At 36.8% G+C, this 17,451-nt stretch overlaps 4 protein-coding genes across 5 annotated transcripts; 3 read left to right on the top strand and 1 right to left on the bottom strand.

Annotated features, from left to right (window-relative positions):
* LOC104781518 lies at positions 1-2,111 on the top strand. Of its 2 annotated transcripts, XM_010506216.2 has the most exons (7): positions 1-127; positions 251-317; positions 882-989; positions 1,086-1,184; positions 1,332-1,457; positions 1,597-1,778; positions 2,013-2,111. In XM_010506216.2, exons 1-6 carry the CDS (start codon positions 98-100, stop codon positions 1,743-1,745), a joined length of 579 nt encoding a protein of 192 aa, XP_010504518.1. In that variant the 5' UTR covers positions 1-97; the 3' UTR covers positions 1,746-1,778; positions 2,013-2,111. The 2 variants fall into 2 exon arrangements, with proteins under 2 accessions (XP_010504518.1, XP_010504517.1); XM_010506215.2 differs by lacking the exon at positions 2,013-2,111 and having other exon boundaries at positions 1,597-1,981.
* Positions 2,436-3,799, top strand: LOC104784107 (U4/U6 small nuclear ribonucleoprotein PRP4-like protein). The gene has a single exon (XM_010509174.2). The coding sequence runs from the start codon at positions 2,436-2,438 to the stop codon at positions 3,744-3,746; it is 1,311 nt and encodes a 436-aa protein (XP_010507476.1). The 3' UTR covers positions 3,747-3,799.
* LOC104781517 (sodium-coupled neutral amino acid transporter 4-like) lies at positions 4,092-5,964 on the bottom strand. Its single transcript, XM_010506214.1, has 5 exons — positions 5,519-5,964; positions 5,230-5,382; positions 4,945-5,148; positions 4,391-4,856; positions 4,092-4,294 (listed from the first exon to the last, which is right to left on the bottom strand). Exons 1-5 carry the CDS (start codon positions 5,880-5,882, stop codon positions 4,174-4,176), a joined length of 1,308 nt encoding a protein of 435 aa, XP_010504516.1. The 5' UTR covers positions 5,883-5,964; the 3' UTR covers positions 4,092-4,173.
* LOC104781515 (alpha-soluble NSF attachment protein 2) lies at positions 14,901-17,441 on the top strand. The gene is made up of 9 exons (XM_010506213.2): positions 14,901-15,289; positions 15,666-15,715; positions 15,793-15,865; positions 15,958-16,037; positions 16,261-16,412; positions 16,632-16,791; positions 16,880-16,927; positions 17,024-17,104; positions 17,191-17,441. The coding sequence occupies exons 1-9, from the start codon at positions 15,145-15,147 to the stop codon at positions 17,269-17,271; spliced, it is 870 nt and encodes a 289-aa protein (XP_010504515.1). The 5' UTR covers positions 14,901-15,144; the 3' UTR covers positions 17,272-17,441.

Below are 17,451 nucleotides of genomic sequence, written 5' to 3'. Positions count from 1 at the left end.
ATGAAACACCTGATGCTTTCGAGTTACATAAGTGAGAGCAACAACGATACAGACACAATCAGAAGAAGACAAAGAAGGTTTCGGGCATTGACAAGTCATGCGGATTCTTGCTGCTCACCTAGTTAATGTAATTTCCCCAAATTATTTGTCTCTTTTACTATTTCTAAGCGTTTCTGTGCCTTTCTCGTCATCAATGGTTTAATGGGTCGTCGTCACCGATTCGTCTCTAATCTGAAGTCAAATTTTGCAGCATTTTCGCAGAGGAAGAAACGCGTATCATCCTCGATCTCGGAATTATTCCTCGGTGAACAAGAAAGGTGCCTCCTTTTCCCTTCTCTCCATGCTTCAATCAAGTGTAATAGTATGTGAAGAGATCGACTCGTGGGCTTAATTTTTACACTAGAATAAGACCAGAATGTAGTAATTTTGATTTTGACATCTTAGGAGATTTTGGCTCAGGAGTTGTAATTGACTTCACACTAGTGATGAGATGAGAGACTGGTTGTTTTGTTTGATGCATTTGATGAGAGCTTATGAACTTTTTTTTTGGTTCAGTAGTTGTAATTGAAGTCCAAAGTGGTTGCTTTGTTTGATGCATTTGTAGTTTAATGCTTTAGATACAATGATAAAGACTAGATCATAAAGGAGGTTTCTGAAGAGTGTGAATTGGACTCAACAGGCAAGTAAAGGGTCTTTAGATATGGGTGTGTTGATGTTCTTAACTTTTTTACTCCATAGTTTTGATAAATTCGTAATGATGAGGGAAATATCCATAAGTGTAGAAGAGAGTGTGGAATTGCACTCAACAATGAAGAAAGAAAAAGACCTTGAGATTTGTGTGTTGTTGTTGATGTTCTTGGCTTTGCTTCTCCATTTTGTAGATGACCTTACATTGGAGGAAGAAGCTGAGAGGAAAATTGGCTGGTGTCTCAAAATTTTCTTTGCTGGGACTGCTACGTATATTGGATACCAGTTTTTCCCTTACTTGGGTATGTGAATCTCTATTTCGGAACAGCTTTGTTACATTTTTTAATCGTGAATCGTTGTTGTATGTATACTTTACTGACTATCACTTACTGTCTTAGGTGATAACTTGATTCAGCAATCAATATCGCTTTTACATGTGAAGGATCCCTTGTTTAAGAGAATGGGAGCTTCTAGGCTTTCCCGTTTTGCCATTGATGGTAAGCCCTCTCTCTAACTCGAATTACTCTCTGATTGTGATTGTTTGCTGAAAAGAGAAAGGATTGAATCTATACTTATTTGGTCTCACCAGTGATGAACTTGTTTCTGGCTGATGTATTGTAATTATTTGGTTTGGTCTTATAAAGATGAAAGGAGAATGAAGGTTGTAGAGATGGGTGGGGCTCAAGAGCTTCTACATATGTTGGGAAGTGCTAAAGATGACAAGACAAGGAAAGAAGCTCTCAAGGCGCTTGCTGCTCTCTCTAAATCAGGCAAGTCTTGTGTTAAACACGTTCTTTTGTGATTCTTCTACTTCTGCATTTTCATCGATTCATTGGATTGCTCACTCCTTTAAATGTCCTCTTGAGCATGCTTATTTCCCCAAATGCATCTGACTCTCCTTGACTACAGATGAAGCTGCCAAGTTCCTGGACTCTAATGGAGCACTCTCTATTGTCAAATCGACTCCAGATTCCTTGGAAGATTCAGACATTTCAACATACAAGTCAAACATACTTGAGAAGCTAGATGATAAAAACCTCACTGTGTCTCCCAACTAAGATATTCTTTTGAAAAAAGGATCACAAGTCTAGGTATCTCCATAGACCATAGTGCTAAGCTTTAGAAGAACTGTATCATTTTGTCTTCCTTTTTTCCATCTTATAGAACCCTTCATTTTGTTGTTGTTCCGGATGTCTGATTCAGATAAATCAAGCTTCAATCCTCAATACTCAATAATGTCTGATTCATATGTTCTTTGTTATGAATGGAATGCAAGAAGATAAGTTTTAAAGAATTTAACAATTTATCTTTCCCTGATTCATTAGGTTCCTTATTTAAATATATCTGTGAGGAGAAGAGGTCACGTGGCTAGAAGAAAAAAGGAAATTGGTGTTTGATTTGGAATTATTTAATTATTATTACCATTTTAGTTAATCTATTCTAATCCTAATGAGAATAGGGAATTTACTTTTCTTATATATGTTAAGTCTTTTGCTACAAGTATGTACATGCTCATTAGAAGAGCAGCAATTACCCACCGAGAAATAAACAAAGAATTGATTTCGACTTCGTCTTATTATTCTCAGAGCAATTCTTTTTTCTGTTTGTTTGATTCTTAATCACAAAACACCAAGAGGGTTTTGTTTTCTCCGAAGAGAGTAACGAGATTCGTGGAATTCGGTGGGGGGTTTCGATCTAGATTGCTATTTCGGTGGTGGTGACTTTTAATTTGGAGATTTAAGGAAAACATGGATCCCAACACAATGCAAGATTTGTTGGTAATGCGTCGTACTGCTGTTCCAACGAATGACAAAGCTGTTAGGGATCGCCTTAGACGACTTGGGAAGCCAATTACTCTGTTTGGAGAACAAGGAATGGAGAGAAGATCTAGGTTGAGTAACCTTATGGGTAGCCTTAGTGTAGATAAACTACTTGAAACGCACGTCGAAGAAGAAGATGCGGCTCCAAAAGAGCAAGTGTATGATGATCAAGTATCTATATACCCGTTTTTTACCGAGGGTCCAAAGGAACTTAGAGAGGCTAGAATAGAGATTGCCAAGTTTTCTATCAAGAGAGCAGCTGTCAGGAACCAGCGTGCAAAGCGGCTGAGGGATGAAGAGTCTAAGTGGGCTTTAAAGCATGCTAAAGACATGGTCCTGGATTGCAGTAACTTTGGAGATGATCGTCCTCTTACCGGCTGCTCCTTCTCTCGCGATGGAAAGATACTTGCCACATGTTCTCTGAGTGGGGTTACTAATTTGAGGGAGATGCGTCAAGTTACAAACAAGATTGCTGTCTTGGAGGACAATAAGGAACGTGCAACTGATGTAGTGTTCTCCCCTGTGGATGACGACTGTCTAGCAACTGCTTCTGCTGATCGAACTGCAAAGCTGTGGAAAACTGATGGAACACTAGTACAAACTTTTGAAGGTCATTTGGATCGTCTTGCACGCGTTGCCTTCCACCCATCAGGGAGATACCTAGGAACAACCAGCTTTGACAAAACATGGAGATTGTGGGATATAAACACAGGTGCAGAGCTGCTCTTGCAAGAAGGTCACAGTCACGGTGTCTGTGGAATTGCATTTCAACAAGATGGAGCATTAGCAGCTTCTTGTGGGCTTGATTCACTCGCACGGGTTTGGGATCTCCGCACTGGTAGGAGTATTCTTGTCTTCCAAGGAAAAACCAAACCTCTACTCTCAGTGTACTTCTCTCCTAATGGTTATCACTTGGCATCTGGTGGTGAGGATAATCAATGCCGTATATGGGATTTAAGGATGAGAGAGTCATTGTACACTATAGCAGCTCATTCTAACCTTGTGTCTCAAGTGAAGTATGAACCACAAGCAGGTCACTTCCTGGCCACTGCCTCCTACGACATGAATGTCAACATATGGTCGGGAAGAGATTTCTCGCTCGTTAAAAGCTTAGCAGGGCATGAGTCAAAAGTCGCCTCTCTCGATATCACTCCAGATAGCTCGTGTATTGCTACTGTATCACATGACCGCACCATCAAGATTTGGACGAGCAGTGGAAATGGCGAAGATGAATCATAAGTCTAGGTATCTCCATAGACCATAGTGGTAAGCTTTTGAAGAACTGTATCATTTTGTCTTTCTTTTTTCCATCTTATAGAACTCTTCATTTTTTTTTTGTTCTGTATGAAAGGAATACATAGTCTGATTCAGATACATTAAGCTTCAATTCTCAATACTCAATAGTGTCTGATTCATATGTTCTTTGTTCATTCATAATGGTATACAAGTAGATAAGTTTTAAAGAATTGTAACAATTTATCTTTCCCTGCTTCAAGTAGCAACAAATATTGCACTTCCTATAGCTATTACATTGCATTTCCTGACAAAACCTATTTCACAAAAGATATAAACATAAATGCTAGCAAAAGAAAGGGAAAGCTAATGATTTTACAGATTTCTTTGAAGTGATCATAGAGGGGACTGTTTGCAAAACTTTTTCCAACGATTAGTTTGCTGCAAGGCTGTATAAATTTGTCCAAATAGCAATAATGCTAGTAGCAACTGCAAGAACAAGCATTATCGCAGCTACGAGCTTCTCTCTTGAAGTCGATACACCATGTACATTCCTGCCGTTTCAAAATCAGAAAACAAGTTAAATAAGCATTTTGCAGGAAACTTCATCTAACAAAGGTTACATAGTAAAGATGACAGAGCTGATGTACCTTAGAACCATGGCGGCTGGAAATATAAATCCTATTGAAACAGTGGTGGTTGATCCCAAGAACTGAAAGAAGTACCAAATGTCCGGCACAGCGATTGCAGAGAAGAAACAACAAATCAGGAGAGCTAGAGTGAGTCCGACGAATCTTATTGAGTCATTTGCTAAGGAAGGCTTCTTGGGGAACAAGAGTTCATCGAGATTTGCTCTCAATGAGAAGTTGATGAGAGGAAAGACAAGCATGAGGTGAAGCGCGTAGCTGAGTCTGACAACATCATTGAGAAGAGAACCAATGGAAGAACCAGAGCTCTGGTCAAAGTTCACTAGAACATCTGACATGGTTGCATCTCCAAACAGAAGATACCCGAAGAGTCCAGTGGCGAAGTAGATTGCAGCGCACAAGATGACAGAGAACTTAGTTGCTGGGATCACATGTAATGGATCTTTGAGCTCGAATCCAATTGGATGAACTGCATTATTATTCATCACAACACCAAACTCAGAAACAGGATAAAAAAAAACAGAGAAGCAATAACCGATTCGGTGTAAGAGGCATACCATTGAAATGAAACGTGAAGGCTGTTACTATAACAGGGGAAGCCGTAAAGAGTTTCCAAAACGATCCTCCATTGTTCAACTCTGGGAATAGTCTTGTGTTCTTCGTTTGCCCATTCACTAACGCCGAGATCGCCAGCACGGAGCTAATGACAACAAACAGAACCGCAAGAAGAAACGATACCGCAGAACTAAATGCTAGTCTTTCTACATAACCCATTTACAAAAAACAATCAACAATCTCATAAACACGATTAACTTCTAGGTTTTAAATCATAGAAACTTTACCAACACGTCTGCACAAGACCAATGGAAGCAAGACGAAGCAGTAGACAAACAACAAAGCGAAGATTCTCGTGTTCCACCAGCAAGAACCAAACCATTCTTGCAAAACTCCAACATGCTCAGATCCTCCATTTTCATTACCCGAAAGCACATCTCCTGAGAGAGAGAGAGAGAGAGAGAGAGAGTAGACACACACACACACACAAATCCAAACTCAGCATATCTGTTGTTAAGCTCAAATAGTAGCAGAACTAAACCTCTACACCAAAGATAGATCCAGATGAGTCTTTACCTATAATAATGGAGATTACAATAATACAACCAAAAGTGGCAACCGTCGTAGCAACCTGTACAGCGACGGATCCTGTTTTGCCAAACGACTCTTTCATAACTCCGGCGTATGTAGTTGATCCTCCGGCAAGTGTTGATTTCATGAGAAAGCCAGCAGAAATTATGGAAAGCCAAGCTACGATCGTGATTATCGTAAACGCTGGGATGATTCCGAGAACCTTAAACGCCGCCGGCATTGACATTATTCCGGTTCCGATTATGCTCGTCGACAAGTTGAAAACGATGCCTGAGGTTGATGATCCATGCTTCTCAGACGAAGGCTCTTCTTGCTTAGGCAAAAGGTGAGTTTCGATCTGTGGTGACATTCTTTTTTTTAACTAACCAACCGCCGGAGAAACTTAAAAAACTTTGCCGGCGGGAAGAAGAAGCCTCTTTATTTTTTTGGGTTGTTGTGCGAGGAAACGGCTTTATATAGCCCACACGGGTTAATAATGGAAAGTGATATTTGACCATCCGGAAACCTAACAGGCTGGTCTAATTTATTTATTTCCTACAAAAGTCCCACGCAATGTGTGAGTAAAATAAAAATAATAAAATATGTTAGTTATTTTAAAATACATTCGATATTAATATTAATATTGTAATTAAGATATATTAACTGTAAACTAAAAATCTATTAAATTTTATGAATTATTATCTAGAATTTAAGATTTTTATATTAAAAATTTATCAAATAGATCAGAAGAAATAAAATACAATATTGATAGAGTAATTGGAAACTGAAAATCTATTAAATTTTATAAATTATTATTTAGAATTTATAATTTTTATATTAAAATTTTATTAAATGGATCAAAAGAAATAAAGTAAGCATTCTAAAAAATATTTACTAATTTCAAGACATTGAACAAAAAGAAGAAACGAATGGTAAAAAAGATACAAAATACTTTGTGTCTCTTCTAAAAGTGAGAATGTATCATGTGCTTTAGACTTTTTTCATCTAGCCTTTTCACAGATGTCTAAAATTTTTAATATACATATTTGTTTCTAAACCTACAAAAGTCACATAAATAAAAAAAATATATAAGATATTTTAGTTAAACAAACAGTGATATTACAAAATTTATAAATTTATGTGAGAGGTAGAATATGATGAAGAATTTGTCATCCTATTTATAGAGAAATTTGAGGTTTTTAGTTTTTTTTAGTTTTATTTTTGTCAAACATCATTGGAGCTATCTATGGTTACATTTCAAAGAGTAAATATGCCATAGATTTTCTTTGTGTTTTTTTTTTCTTACTTTTTGTAAAACATAAATTGTATGGAATTAATACATTAAAGTGTATTAAGATGCTGAAAGTTTTTTTAATTTTTTTTTGTCAAACATCATGGGAGTTGCATTTTAAAGAATTAATATGCAATAAATTGTGATAATTATTATTATTAAAGAAAAACAAAATTTAATTATTGTTTAATATCTTGAAATTATTTAAGAATAAATGTTTCCTTTGTTTTAAAATTCTAAAAAAAAATATTTTATTCTTGAATCATTAAAAATTATTGAAAATTACAATGTTATGGTAATTATATACAATATTGATAAATGATGCCTCATTAGTAATATATTTACTTACAAAATATATTGTTCAATAAAACATAAATTGTATTGCAATTAATACATTAAAGTGTATTAAAATGTTGAGGGGTTATTTTTTTGACATCAATAAGTCTTTTTTTCCTGGCAAACATTATGGCAGTTACATTTTAAAGAATTAATACATATATAATAAATTGTGATATGATTATAATAAATAATAAATAAAATCTCATATTGTTTTATATCTTGAAATTAATATCATATTTTTTAAAATCTTCAAGATGGATATTATTATTAATATGAGAGTTACAAAATATGTGATAGAATATGAAATTTACTAAAATATGTGAGAAGGTTCACCAAAAATACGTTTATTAGTTGTTTTAAGTATTAATTTTTTTAGTTAATATAACTAAAAATATATGATAGAAATTTCAACCAAGTAAAATTAATATATGAGAGTTACAATATATGTGATAGAATATGATATTTAATAAAATATGTGAGAAGGTTCATAAATAAATTCATTTATTATTTTTTCAAATATAAATAGTTACTATAACTAATAATATATATGATATGAGTTGCAATCTAAACAAATTATATATATATATATATATATATTCTTTTCTTTCTTTAAAAGACATATACTTTAGTTATTTCTCTCATATATATATTAAATATTTATAAATTGTATATATTTAAATATACTTTAGTTTGTTTTAATTAGAATCAAATTGCTAAATAATGTAATAATCATATCATGTTAATTATTTTTATTAAAGTTTATAAATAAAAGAGAAAATCATCATTTTGGATAATATGCTACACAAATAAAAGAATAAATTGAACATATTATAATGTATAATAGCAAATTTATATATTGTCTTAAATATAAATAATATAATGTATGTCATATAAAATTAATTGAAAAATACACTTAAAATATTAAAGAGAAAATGATATATATCTCAAGAAGAAAATGACACATAGCAACATTTTAGAATTTGTCTAAAAAGAATCTTACTTTTATTATATAAAATATGTCAGTGAAAGGATCACCAAAAATGGTCTTCCGTCACGTTTTTGAAAAACGTATAAACTATAACCATAACACTAAAATAAGAAAACTACACCTAAAATTTTCTTATTTAATAAACAAAACCATAGAACTATAGAACAAATACGAAATAAATATAATTGGTAACTCCGATCAATGTGCGACTTGAACCTCTTAAGAATGCATCTAGACCCTACAGTCCATCATATTTTTGATGGTTAATTCCAATCCTTCGAACCAATTATGAGGATTCTGAATTGGAATTGTCAAGGGGTGGGGAATACCCCTACAGTTCGACATTTACGAGAAATACATGGTCGGTATTTTCCTGAAATAACATTCTTCTGTGAGACAAAAAAGAAAAGAAGTTATTTAGAGAATGTTGTAGGTCATCTCGGTTACTAGCATTAATGTGGAAGGATTCGGTCAAGATTTAGGTGCTTCAGTCCGACAAAAGATTAATTGATGCTCTGGTTCAATGGCAAGATAAGGAATTCTTTCTTACTTGTATCTATGGAGACCCTGTTCAAAGTGAAAGAGGCTTATTCTGGGAGAGGCTCACAAGAGTAGGCATGGGTAGAGAGGGTTCATGGCTGCTAACCGGGGACTTCAATGAATTAGTCAACCCGCAGGAGAAAATTGGAGGAGCAAGGAGATCAGATGCCAGCTGCAGGGAGTTTAGGCAAATGCTTCATTCTTGTGGACTCTGGGAGGTGAAGCACTTAGGATACAAATTCTCTTGGTACGGTAATCGTAATGATGAGCTTGTTCAGTGCAGACTAGATATGACTGTCGCCAATCAGGAATGGATGGAGATATTCCCGCAAGCACAAGCAACCTACCTTCGCAAGATTTGCTCAGATCATAGTCCGCTTTTAAATATCTTGATAGATGGTGGAGAGATCCGTCGAGCTCATTTCAGATATGACAAAAGGTGGGTGCAAAGGGAAGGCTTCTTGGGGTTGGTTACTGATTTTTGGAAAAATAAATCTACTGAGTGCGAAACCCCTCTTATGGAGCATATTGCAAACTGTCGTAAGGAGATCTCTCGTTGGAAAAGAATCAACAAACCTAGCTCGGCTCCGAGACTCCAAGACCTCCAAATCAAGCTGGATGCTGCAACTCGCCAAACCCCCTTTGATAAGAAGGATCTTTCAAGACTAAAAAAGGAGATAAATCAAGAGTATATCAAAGAGGAGCAATTCTGGCAAGATAAATGCAGATTCACTTGGCTCCAAAATGGAGACAAGAACACTAAGTTCTTCCATGCCGCAACAAAGAACGGAAGAGCCCAAAACCGAATTCACAAACTGTTTGATGAGGAAGGCAAAGAGTGGACATCAGATGCTCAAATGGGAAAAGTGGCGGAGGCTTATTTCAAGAAACTATTCTCGTCAGAGGATGTGGGCTATAAACTACAAGAATTTGATGAAATAAGTCCTATAGTCAATGACTTTATAAATGGGAAGCTGCTGGAACCAGTCTCTGATGAAGAAGTGAAGCAAGCTGCTTTCAGCATTAACCCCCACAAGTGCCCTGGCCCAGACGGTATGAACGGATTCTTTTATCAGCAATTCTGGGACAGCCTGGGTACTCATATCATCGACATGGTGAAATCTTTCTTCAATTCAGGTTGCATTGAGGAGGGGATGACCCTTACTAATGTATGTCTCATCCCCAAAACAATTAAAGCAGAGAAAGTGACAGATTTCAGACCTATCAGTCTTTGTAACGTTGTTTACAAGATCATAGGGAAGCTGCTAGCATCTAGGCTGAAGAGAACGCTACCCAGTGTGATTTCAGAAATCCAAGCATCATTTGTAGAGGGTAGGCTTATAAGTGACAATATTCTGATTGCCCACAAACTGCTTCATGCACTCAACTCCAACAACAAATGCTCTGAGGAATTTATCGCCATAAAAACAGACATATCCAAAGCCTTTGATCGGGTTGAATGGGTTTTTTTGGAGCAAGCGATGAAAGTTCTGGGTTATGCGGATGAATGGATTAAATTGGTAATGGCATGTGTTAAGTCAGTTCGATACCAAATCTTAATCAATGGTGCAGCGTATGGTGAAATCACCCCAACTAGAGGATTAAGACAAGGATACCCTCTCTCCCCGTATCTCTTTGTTATTTGTACTGAAATTATGGTGAAGATGCTTCAAAAGGCAGAAGAGAAGGGTCAAATCACGGGCCTGAAGGTTACATCGAAAGCTCCTCCAATCTCCCATATACTCTTTGCAGATGATAGCATGTTCTATTGCAAAGAAAAAGATGAAGAGTTGAATCAAATCATCAGAATCATTGAGGAGTATAGCTTAGCATCAAGTCAAAGGGTGAACTACGAGAAGTCGTGTATCCACTTTGGTAAGAATGTTCCTCAAGATAGGCGGAGCATTATTAAACAACACCTGGGCATTGACACTGAAGGAGGGGAAGGTCTATATCTCGGTCTACCGGAATCTTTTGATGGATCAAAGATACAAATCCTCAACTTTTTGCAAGACAGACTGCACCTCAAAGTACATGGCTGGCAAAACAGGTTCCTCTCTCCTGGTGGTAAAGAGGTTCTCCTCAAAGCGGTTGCTCTCTGATGTGTCCGTATTTTATAGGTTTTAACCATAGTTTTAAGGTTTTTTTTGAGTCTTTTATTGAATCAAAGTGTGCTTTTAAAGTTTTTTTAGTCTTTTATGAGTCTGTACAGGTTTTAGGTTGCTTTTGAAGGAAACTGAGTGTTTTGGGGATGAAAACAAGCATATGGAGCCAATTTGGTGAAGACTGATCGGACTAGCAAGCAGATGGAGCAAACACAGAAAAAGCGTCCAGGATCGGCTGATCCACATTCAGATCGACCGATCCCGTACCCGACTCAAGTTTTCCTTTTTCGTTTTAAACCGACTTTTAGGATTTTATTTTGATATTTAAGTTAGAGGCTCAGCCTCCAGAGACATAAGATTTATTTTCTGAGACTATTTTGTATTGAGAGTTGGGGAGAAGATCTCTAATCCTTCTTGACACTTTGGAGAAGATTTCTAAACCCTATTTTCTATTCTTTTGCAATTCAATTATGTTTTCTTCATCATTGATTTGCTGTTCTTTTATCTCCATGTCTGAGTAGTTTATCTATTGGGTTTCGGGTTTCAAAGGGGTTTATGATTCTCTAAACTTAGGTTGTTAGATTTGGGATTGATCTTATTGTTCTTCATCTATTGTTGTTCTTAATGCTTAAGCTAGATTGATCACCTAGATTAAGAACTTAGGTTTAATTCATCTAGGCATCAAAAGTGTTGTTGAGTTGCTTGAAAAGAACATAGGTGAGCAAGGTGATCCTTAGCCAACGAAAGTTGAAGTTAAGGCACCTTGTGAACAAAATCAAACTTGAACCTTTATTGCTTGCTTGGTTTGCTATGTCCAAACGACAGTTTAGGGTTTAGTGAATTCATTGCATAGATAGTTAACGCTGCGAAAGTAGGTTAGCTTTACAACTGTGATTTGAGTTCTAGAACGATGTTTAATGCATCCCCATCTTCCACCTTAGTCCGAGATTATATTCCCCATAGATTTCCTGTGCCCAATATTTCCTTTTTGTTTGAAAACAACTTATTTACTTTCCGTTTTTGTTAAGATTACTTGTTTTACAAAACTTCCTCTTTTGTCTTAGCTATATTTAATCTTCATAATTTCATAGTGCAATTGCTTGGTCTCTGTGGATTCGATCCTGAAGTGTTACAACGACACCACTAGATCGTGGTGGAGTACACATTGGGTTTAATTGACCTGTTGATCACTCTCGCTCTACCGACATACACAATGGCGTGTTTTAAACTTCCCAAGGCCACTTGTCAGCAGCTGGTTTCAATCATGGCAGAGTTCTGGTGGAAGAACAAGAATGAAGGAAGAGGTTTGCATTGGAAAGCTTGGGAGCATTTGAGCAAACCGAAATCAGAAGGAGGTCTAGGGTTTAAAGATATTGAAAATTTTAATATTGTGCTGTTGGGGAAACAACTATGGAGGATGATCACCAAACCGGACTCTCTAATGGCAAAAATCTACAAAAGTCGCTACTTCAGGAAGTCGGATCCCCTAAATGCTCCCTTAGGCTCTCGTCCATCTTATGCATGGAGAAGCATTCATGAAGCTCAAAGAATGATAAGGCAAGGAGTACGTGCTATAATTGGTGATGGTACGTCTCTTAATATCTGGCTTCATGGTTGGGTAGGTTCACAACCGGCTAAGCCAATCCAAACTCTCAGACACGTTCCCCAAGGGCTAGAACAGACTGTCTCTGATCTTCAAGTTGTTAGTGATCTGCTAGACGGTTGTGGAAGAGAATGGAAGCATAATCTCATCTCTACTATTTTATCCGAGGAAGATGCACGACAAGTCTTATCTTTAAAACCAGGAGGAAGATCTACAAAGGACAAATTCGCATGGGACTATAGTCGATCAGGTCACTACTCAGTTAAGTCCGGTTATTGGGTTATGTCAGAGATCATCACTAGCGGATCTGCAACAAAAGAGGTTCTCCAAACAAGCCTATCACCTTTATTTACGTAACTATGGAGAGCTGATGTTCCTCCCAAAGTTCGTCACTTTCTCTGGAAATGTATGTCCAACTGCTTGTCAGTTTTGGGCAATCTGGCACACAGGCACCTTGCGAGAGATGATTCATGCTGTCGTTGTCCCAACAGTGTAGAAACTGTCAATCATCTGCTCTTCCAATGGACTTTTGCGAGATTAACATGGGCTCTCTCTTCTTTCCATGCTCCCCCAGAGGGTGAATGGTCAGATTCCCTATACCAAAACCTCCACTATGTAATGAATATTAATGACTTTCACCCCCAGGGAACCTCAAATAGCTCAGGAATGATATGGATCCTCTGGAGACTATGGAAAAACAGGAACAACCTGGTCTTCCAAGAGAGGGAATTTACAGCTCAAGAGCTCATTTTGAAGGCAAAAGAAGATGGAGAGGAATGGAGGCTAAGAATACCACCTCGACAACAACCGGAACCCCAACACATTACCATTCCTACATTACCAATTCGATGGAAGCCCCCTCCGCAAAACTGGTTGAAATGTAATATTGATGGAGCATGGAGAGAACAAGAAACAAACTGCGGGACTGGTTGGGTTGTGCGGAATGAAAAGGGTCAGGTCGTTTGGGTGGGTATGCAGACTTTATTACGAGTCAGATCAATGCTGGAAGTTGAGTTCGAAGCTTTAAGAGGGGTTGTGCTATCACTTGCTCGACTGAGCTACAAGAAGGTAATCTTTGAATCAGACTCTAAGCTACTTGTGTCCTTGATCAATGACGGCAACAAATCGCCACAACTAGAGCCACTTGTTCAGGACATAAGGCAAACCCTCCAGTACTTTGAAGAAGTGAGAGTGCAATTCACACCAAGGGACGGCAATAGAGTAGCTGACAGAGTTGCTCGGGAAGCTCTTTTATCCACGAATTACTCTCCCCATTTGTACTCTATTTTGCCTATTTGGTTAAAACAACTAGTGGATGTTGAAACTGTCTAATATTCTAATTTGGTGAATAAATAGTTGATGTTGAGCCAAAAAAAAAAAAGAATGCATTTAGACGAAATAAGTGGCCACAACTGTTTTTTATCGTTTCTAGTCTCATTTTTTTTTATCATTTAATGTTATTGATATTGCTTGAAAGTTTACATTGTGAAATACATAAGCCGGCGGTAAACAGAGATATCCCCGGAGTCTTAAGCCCAAAAGAGAGAGTTTAAGCCGCGAACAAAGTATAAGTCTCTGGAAACAACTAACAACTAGAAGAAAAGTTACAAACCGAAATCGAAAGAGAACGAATCCAATAGCTAAGAACAGAGGCATACTGACAATAATAACTAAAGCAAATGTTAAGTCTAAACAAACAAATCAAACTTCTCTTCTGAAGTTATCTGCGAATGAGCTGTATGAATGCACCCCGCGGCCAACACATCAATCAACCACCGTTTCTGATCTCATTTTCTCTCAGTTTATATAGTATTATATATTTTTTAATTAAAGTATATACTAGTGTACTCGAAAACAAATGTTTTTTAAAAGTCTCGTTGATATAATGATTTACACTATAATCATTGGCGGCCTCAAAGATGGCTCACGTCACGTATAATAATTAAACTTTAGAACACAGTCTCTTCGACACTTTTCATCGAACGAAAACGAAAGGACAACGAATGTCGAATTCAAAACGTGATACACTAAAAACAAAATAGTACTACTAAATTTTCTTTTTCTACTATCATTTTATGTGATCTCCGATCTGTAACGCAGAGTACCAAAGTTTAGTCAGTTCATATTTTATCGAAGTTGTTTCTATAATATGGCTATTGTTAGTCTGGTTTCACTTGACATTGTTTTTAATTTCGTAAGTAAACAGAATACATGATTGCATCTGGTTCATTAAGTAGAAAGTATACAAAAAAAAAAAAAAAACGTTTTATATATTTTCCAACTTATTATATTATACATGTTCAGTTAACTCTTTTTTGCATGGAAGGTTTCTGTATATTTCCAATTTAACGCACCAAAATAAAATACAATGCGCTCTATTTCTATATAAATAATTAAAATCCTAACATCAGCTGTTATTATAATCCTTCGAGCTAAACAACGTTACTAACCGTAATTAGATAAACAACCGATTGGGCTAATTGGGGTTTAAAAAAAACAAAGCCCATATTTGAAAGCCGATTTCGGCTCATCTGAATCGGTTGAAAAATCTTTTTTCCCCTACCGAAGCGTGTCTGATTTTTCGCTCTCGATCGATTCTCATATCTCTCTAATCGCTGCCGCAGCGAATCCATCAAAGCAATCTCTCTCTCGAGGAAGAAATAAGAAACCAATCGGAGTCTGGAGAGGTAAAGGAGTACACGATCGGAGGTGAACCGGAGTGAATTTTTTCCGAGTCAAGAGTTTGGTGAGGAAACAAAACAAAGAATGGGAGATCATTTGGTGAGAGCGGAGGAATTCGAGAAGAAAGCTGAGAAGAAGCTCAACGGATGGGGAATATTTGGATCTAAGTATGAGGATGCTGCTGATCTGCTCGAAAAAGCTGCTAATTCCTATAAACTCGCCAAATCATGTAATTTCCAATTTCTGTTTGATTATTGTTTTCATCTGAATTGGTGTCGTGGGTTTTGTTTTGTTTATGGATGATGAGGAAGAAAAGTTGAAAAATTGAGGACGTTTGATCTTAGGTTTTATCAGTTGCGTTGATTCGTCTATATTGTCATGTGAGAGATAAGAGTTAGTATCTAGGTTTATATTAGGTCTATTATGATCTGTGAGAAATTTGTAATTGGTAATTGCATATGAGAATTGAACATTCGATATTCAATCTTCAGATTGTTCTGTTTGGTTGAGTTTTTAATATATAGGAATCATGTTTTTTTCCTTCTAATGAATGTTCAATTATCCTTGCGTATGTGTTTGATATGTGATTTGTTTTTTTTTTTCAGGGGATCAAGCTGGAAAAGCTTATCTAAAACTTGCTGACTGTCACTTAAAGGTAAATTCTTTGGCAACACATATGTGATAACTGAAAGAATGTGTGGATTATTTAATAACATTGATCTGCATCTACAGTCAGACAGCAAACACGATGCTGCTAACGCTTATGCTGAGGCTGCTAAATGCTACAAGAAAGTTGACACAAATGGTATGTATAAAGCCACTTTTGTAATTTTGACATCTCTGTAATACACGAGTGATTATCATGCGTCCTAATATTACCATGACCTTTATATGCAGAGGCTGCATCTTGCCTAGAACGAGCAGTGAATATATTTTGTGAGATAGGGAGACTCAACATGGCTGCAAGATATTACAAGGTATCATGTGTCTCTTTTGAGCATTAATAAGATATGTACACTTTTAGTAAGGATACTGAGAAGATACTTTTGTTGGGGCACTTGTTCAGTATTTCCTCCATGGTTCCTGTTTCCTTATGCATGTTTTGTTTCTTTTTTTATACACTATAGTAAGCTTGGTACTGACTTTCTGTAGTTGTACTAATAGGTACATTAACGGTTTTTTTTGTTTTACTTTTGACAGGAAATTGCTGAGTATTATGAATCTGATCAGAAGTTAGAGCAGGCTATTGCTTACTTTGAAAAGGCAGCTGAATTCTTTCAAAATGAAGAAGTGACCACTTCTGCAAACCAGTGCAATCTAAAGGTTGCACAATATGCTGCCCAGCTGGAGCAGTAAGATTTTGGCACCTCACGCTATTTTTCTTTGCTTTCTTATCCTTGGTATTGAAGTGCTTACAGTAATCAGACGAAACCCTGTTAAAATCGAATTGTCAATCCACAAACTCGACATTGTTTGGAATCGTGGTGTTCTATATGCATGAACAGCAGTTATTGCGTTTTCTCTACTTTGGGACGGATTGATTGATAATGTGCTTGTTGTATCTTTGATAGATATGAGAAGGCAATCACGATTTATGAAGAAATAGCACGCCATTCACTTAACAATAACTTGCTTAAGTATTCGGTCAAGGGCTATCTTCTCACTGCTGGCATGTGTCACTTATGCAAAGCCGATGTTGTTTCCATCACTAATGCGCTGGAGAAATATCAGGTTTTTCTTCTTCCACAGCAAACACCCGTAACATCAGCATTCTGTTGAGTAACTATGACATGTTTTCTAACTTCTGCTTTCCTTGCAGGATCTGGATCCGACTTTTTCAGGAACACGGGAATGCAAGTTTTTAGCGGTAAAGTTTAAACATTGTTTTTTTTATAAAAAAGAGAGATAGTGGAGTAGCTTACATGAAGTATGATAAGTTTTGTACATTTATTCACATGAATAGGACCTTGCTTCTGCTATCGATGAAGAAGACATCGCAAAGTTCACAGACGTTGTCAAGGAATTTGATAGCATGACTCCGCTGGTAAAGGCAGTAAACCACGTACTATTGAATGTGATAATCTTTTTAACTATGTCTGGTTCTTGATCATGGAACTGGTATCAATGCAGGATTCATGGAAGACAACCATGTTGTTGAGGGTGAAGGAGAAGCTCAAGGCCAAGGAGCTGGAGGAGGATGACCTTACCTAAACATCTTTATCCAGTGCGTTGCGTTTTAGAGGTTTCCCGGTTTGTATGATCGCTATGATCGATACTTCATATCCGACACTTCTTTGATTTGATTGTGTCTGTCTGGTTTGAGTTTTAAAGGTTTCTTAAGAGGTTTGGTCAAAAATTGGGGCTTGTTGTTTGGTATTGAACGTCTACATT

The sequence above is a fragment of the Camelina sativa genome, chromosome 4 (assembly GCF_000633955.1).
Source record: "Camelina sativa cultivar DH55 chromosome 4, Cs, whole genome shotgun sequence".
Lineage (NCBI taxonomy): Eukaryota > Viridiplantae > Streptophyta > Magnoliopsida > Brassicales > Brassicaceae > Camelina > Camelina sativa.
The sequence above is the reverse complement of the archived record's forward strand: the minus strand, read 5'-3'. Positions and strand labels throughout refer to the sequence as shown.

Coding starts and splice junctions, on each gene's coding strand:
- LOC104781518 (XM_010506216.2), top strand. CDS start 98: ATGCGGATTCTTGCTGCTCACCTAGTTAAT. Junction 128..250: donor TTGCTGCTCACCTAGTTAAT/GTAATTTCCCCA, acceptor CAAATTTTGCAG/CATTTTCGCAGAGGAAGAAA. Junction 318..881: donor TTCCTCGGTGAACAAGAAAG/GTGCCTCCTTTT, acceptor TCCATTTTGTAG/ATGACCTTACATTGGAGGAA.
- LOC104784107 (XM_010509174.2), top strand. CDS start 2,436: ATGGATCCCAACACAATGCAAGATTTGTTGGTAATGCGTCGTACTGCT.
- LOC104781517 (XM_010506214.1), bottom strand. CDS start 5,882: ATGTCACCACAGATCGAAACTCACCTTTTGCCTAAGCAAGAAGAGCCT. Junction 5,383..5,518: donor TGTAATCTCCATTATTATAG/GTAAAGACTCAT, acceptor TCTCTCTCTCAG/GAGATGTGCTTTCGGGTAAT. Junction 5,149..5,229: donor GGTCTTGTGCAGACGTGTTG/GTAAAGTTTCTA, acceptor TGGGTTATGTAG/AAAGACTAGCATTTAGTTCT.
- LOC104781515 (XM_010506213.2), top strand. CDS start 15,145: ATGGGAGATCATTTGGTGAGAGCGGAGGAATTCGAGAAGAAAGCTGAG. Junction 16,792..16,879: donor ATGCGCTGGAGAAATATCAG/GTTTTTCTTCTT, acceptor CTTTCCTTGCAG/GATCTGGATCCGACTTTTTC. Junction 17,105..17,190: donor TTGATAGCATGACTCCGCTG/GTAAAGGCAGTA, acceptor GTATCAATGCAG/GATTCATGGAAGACAACCAT.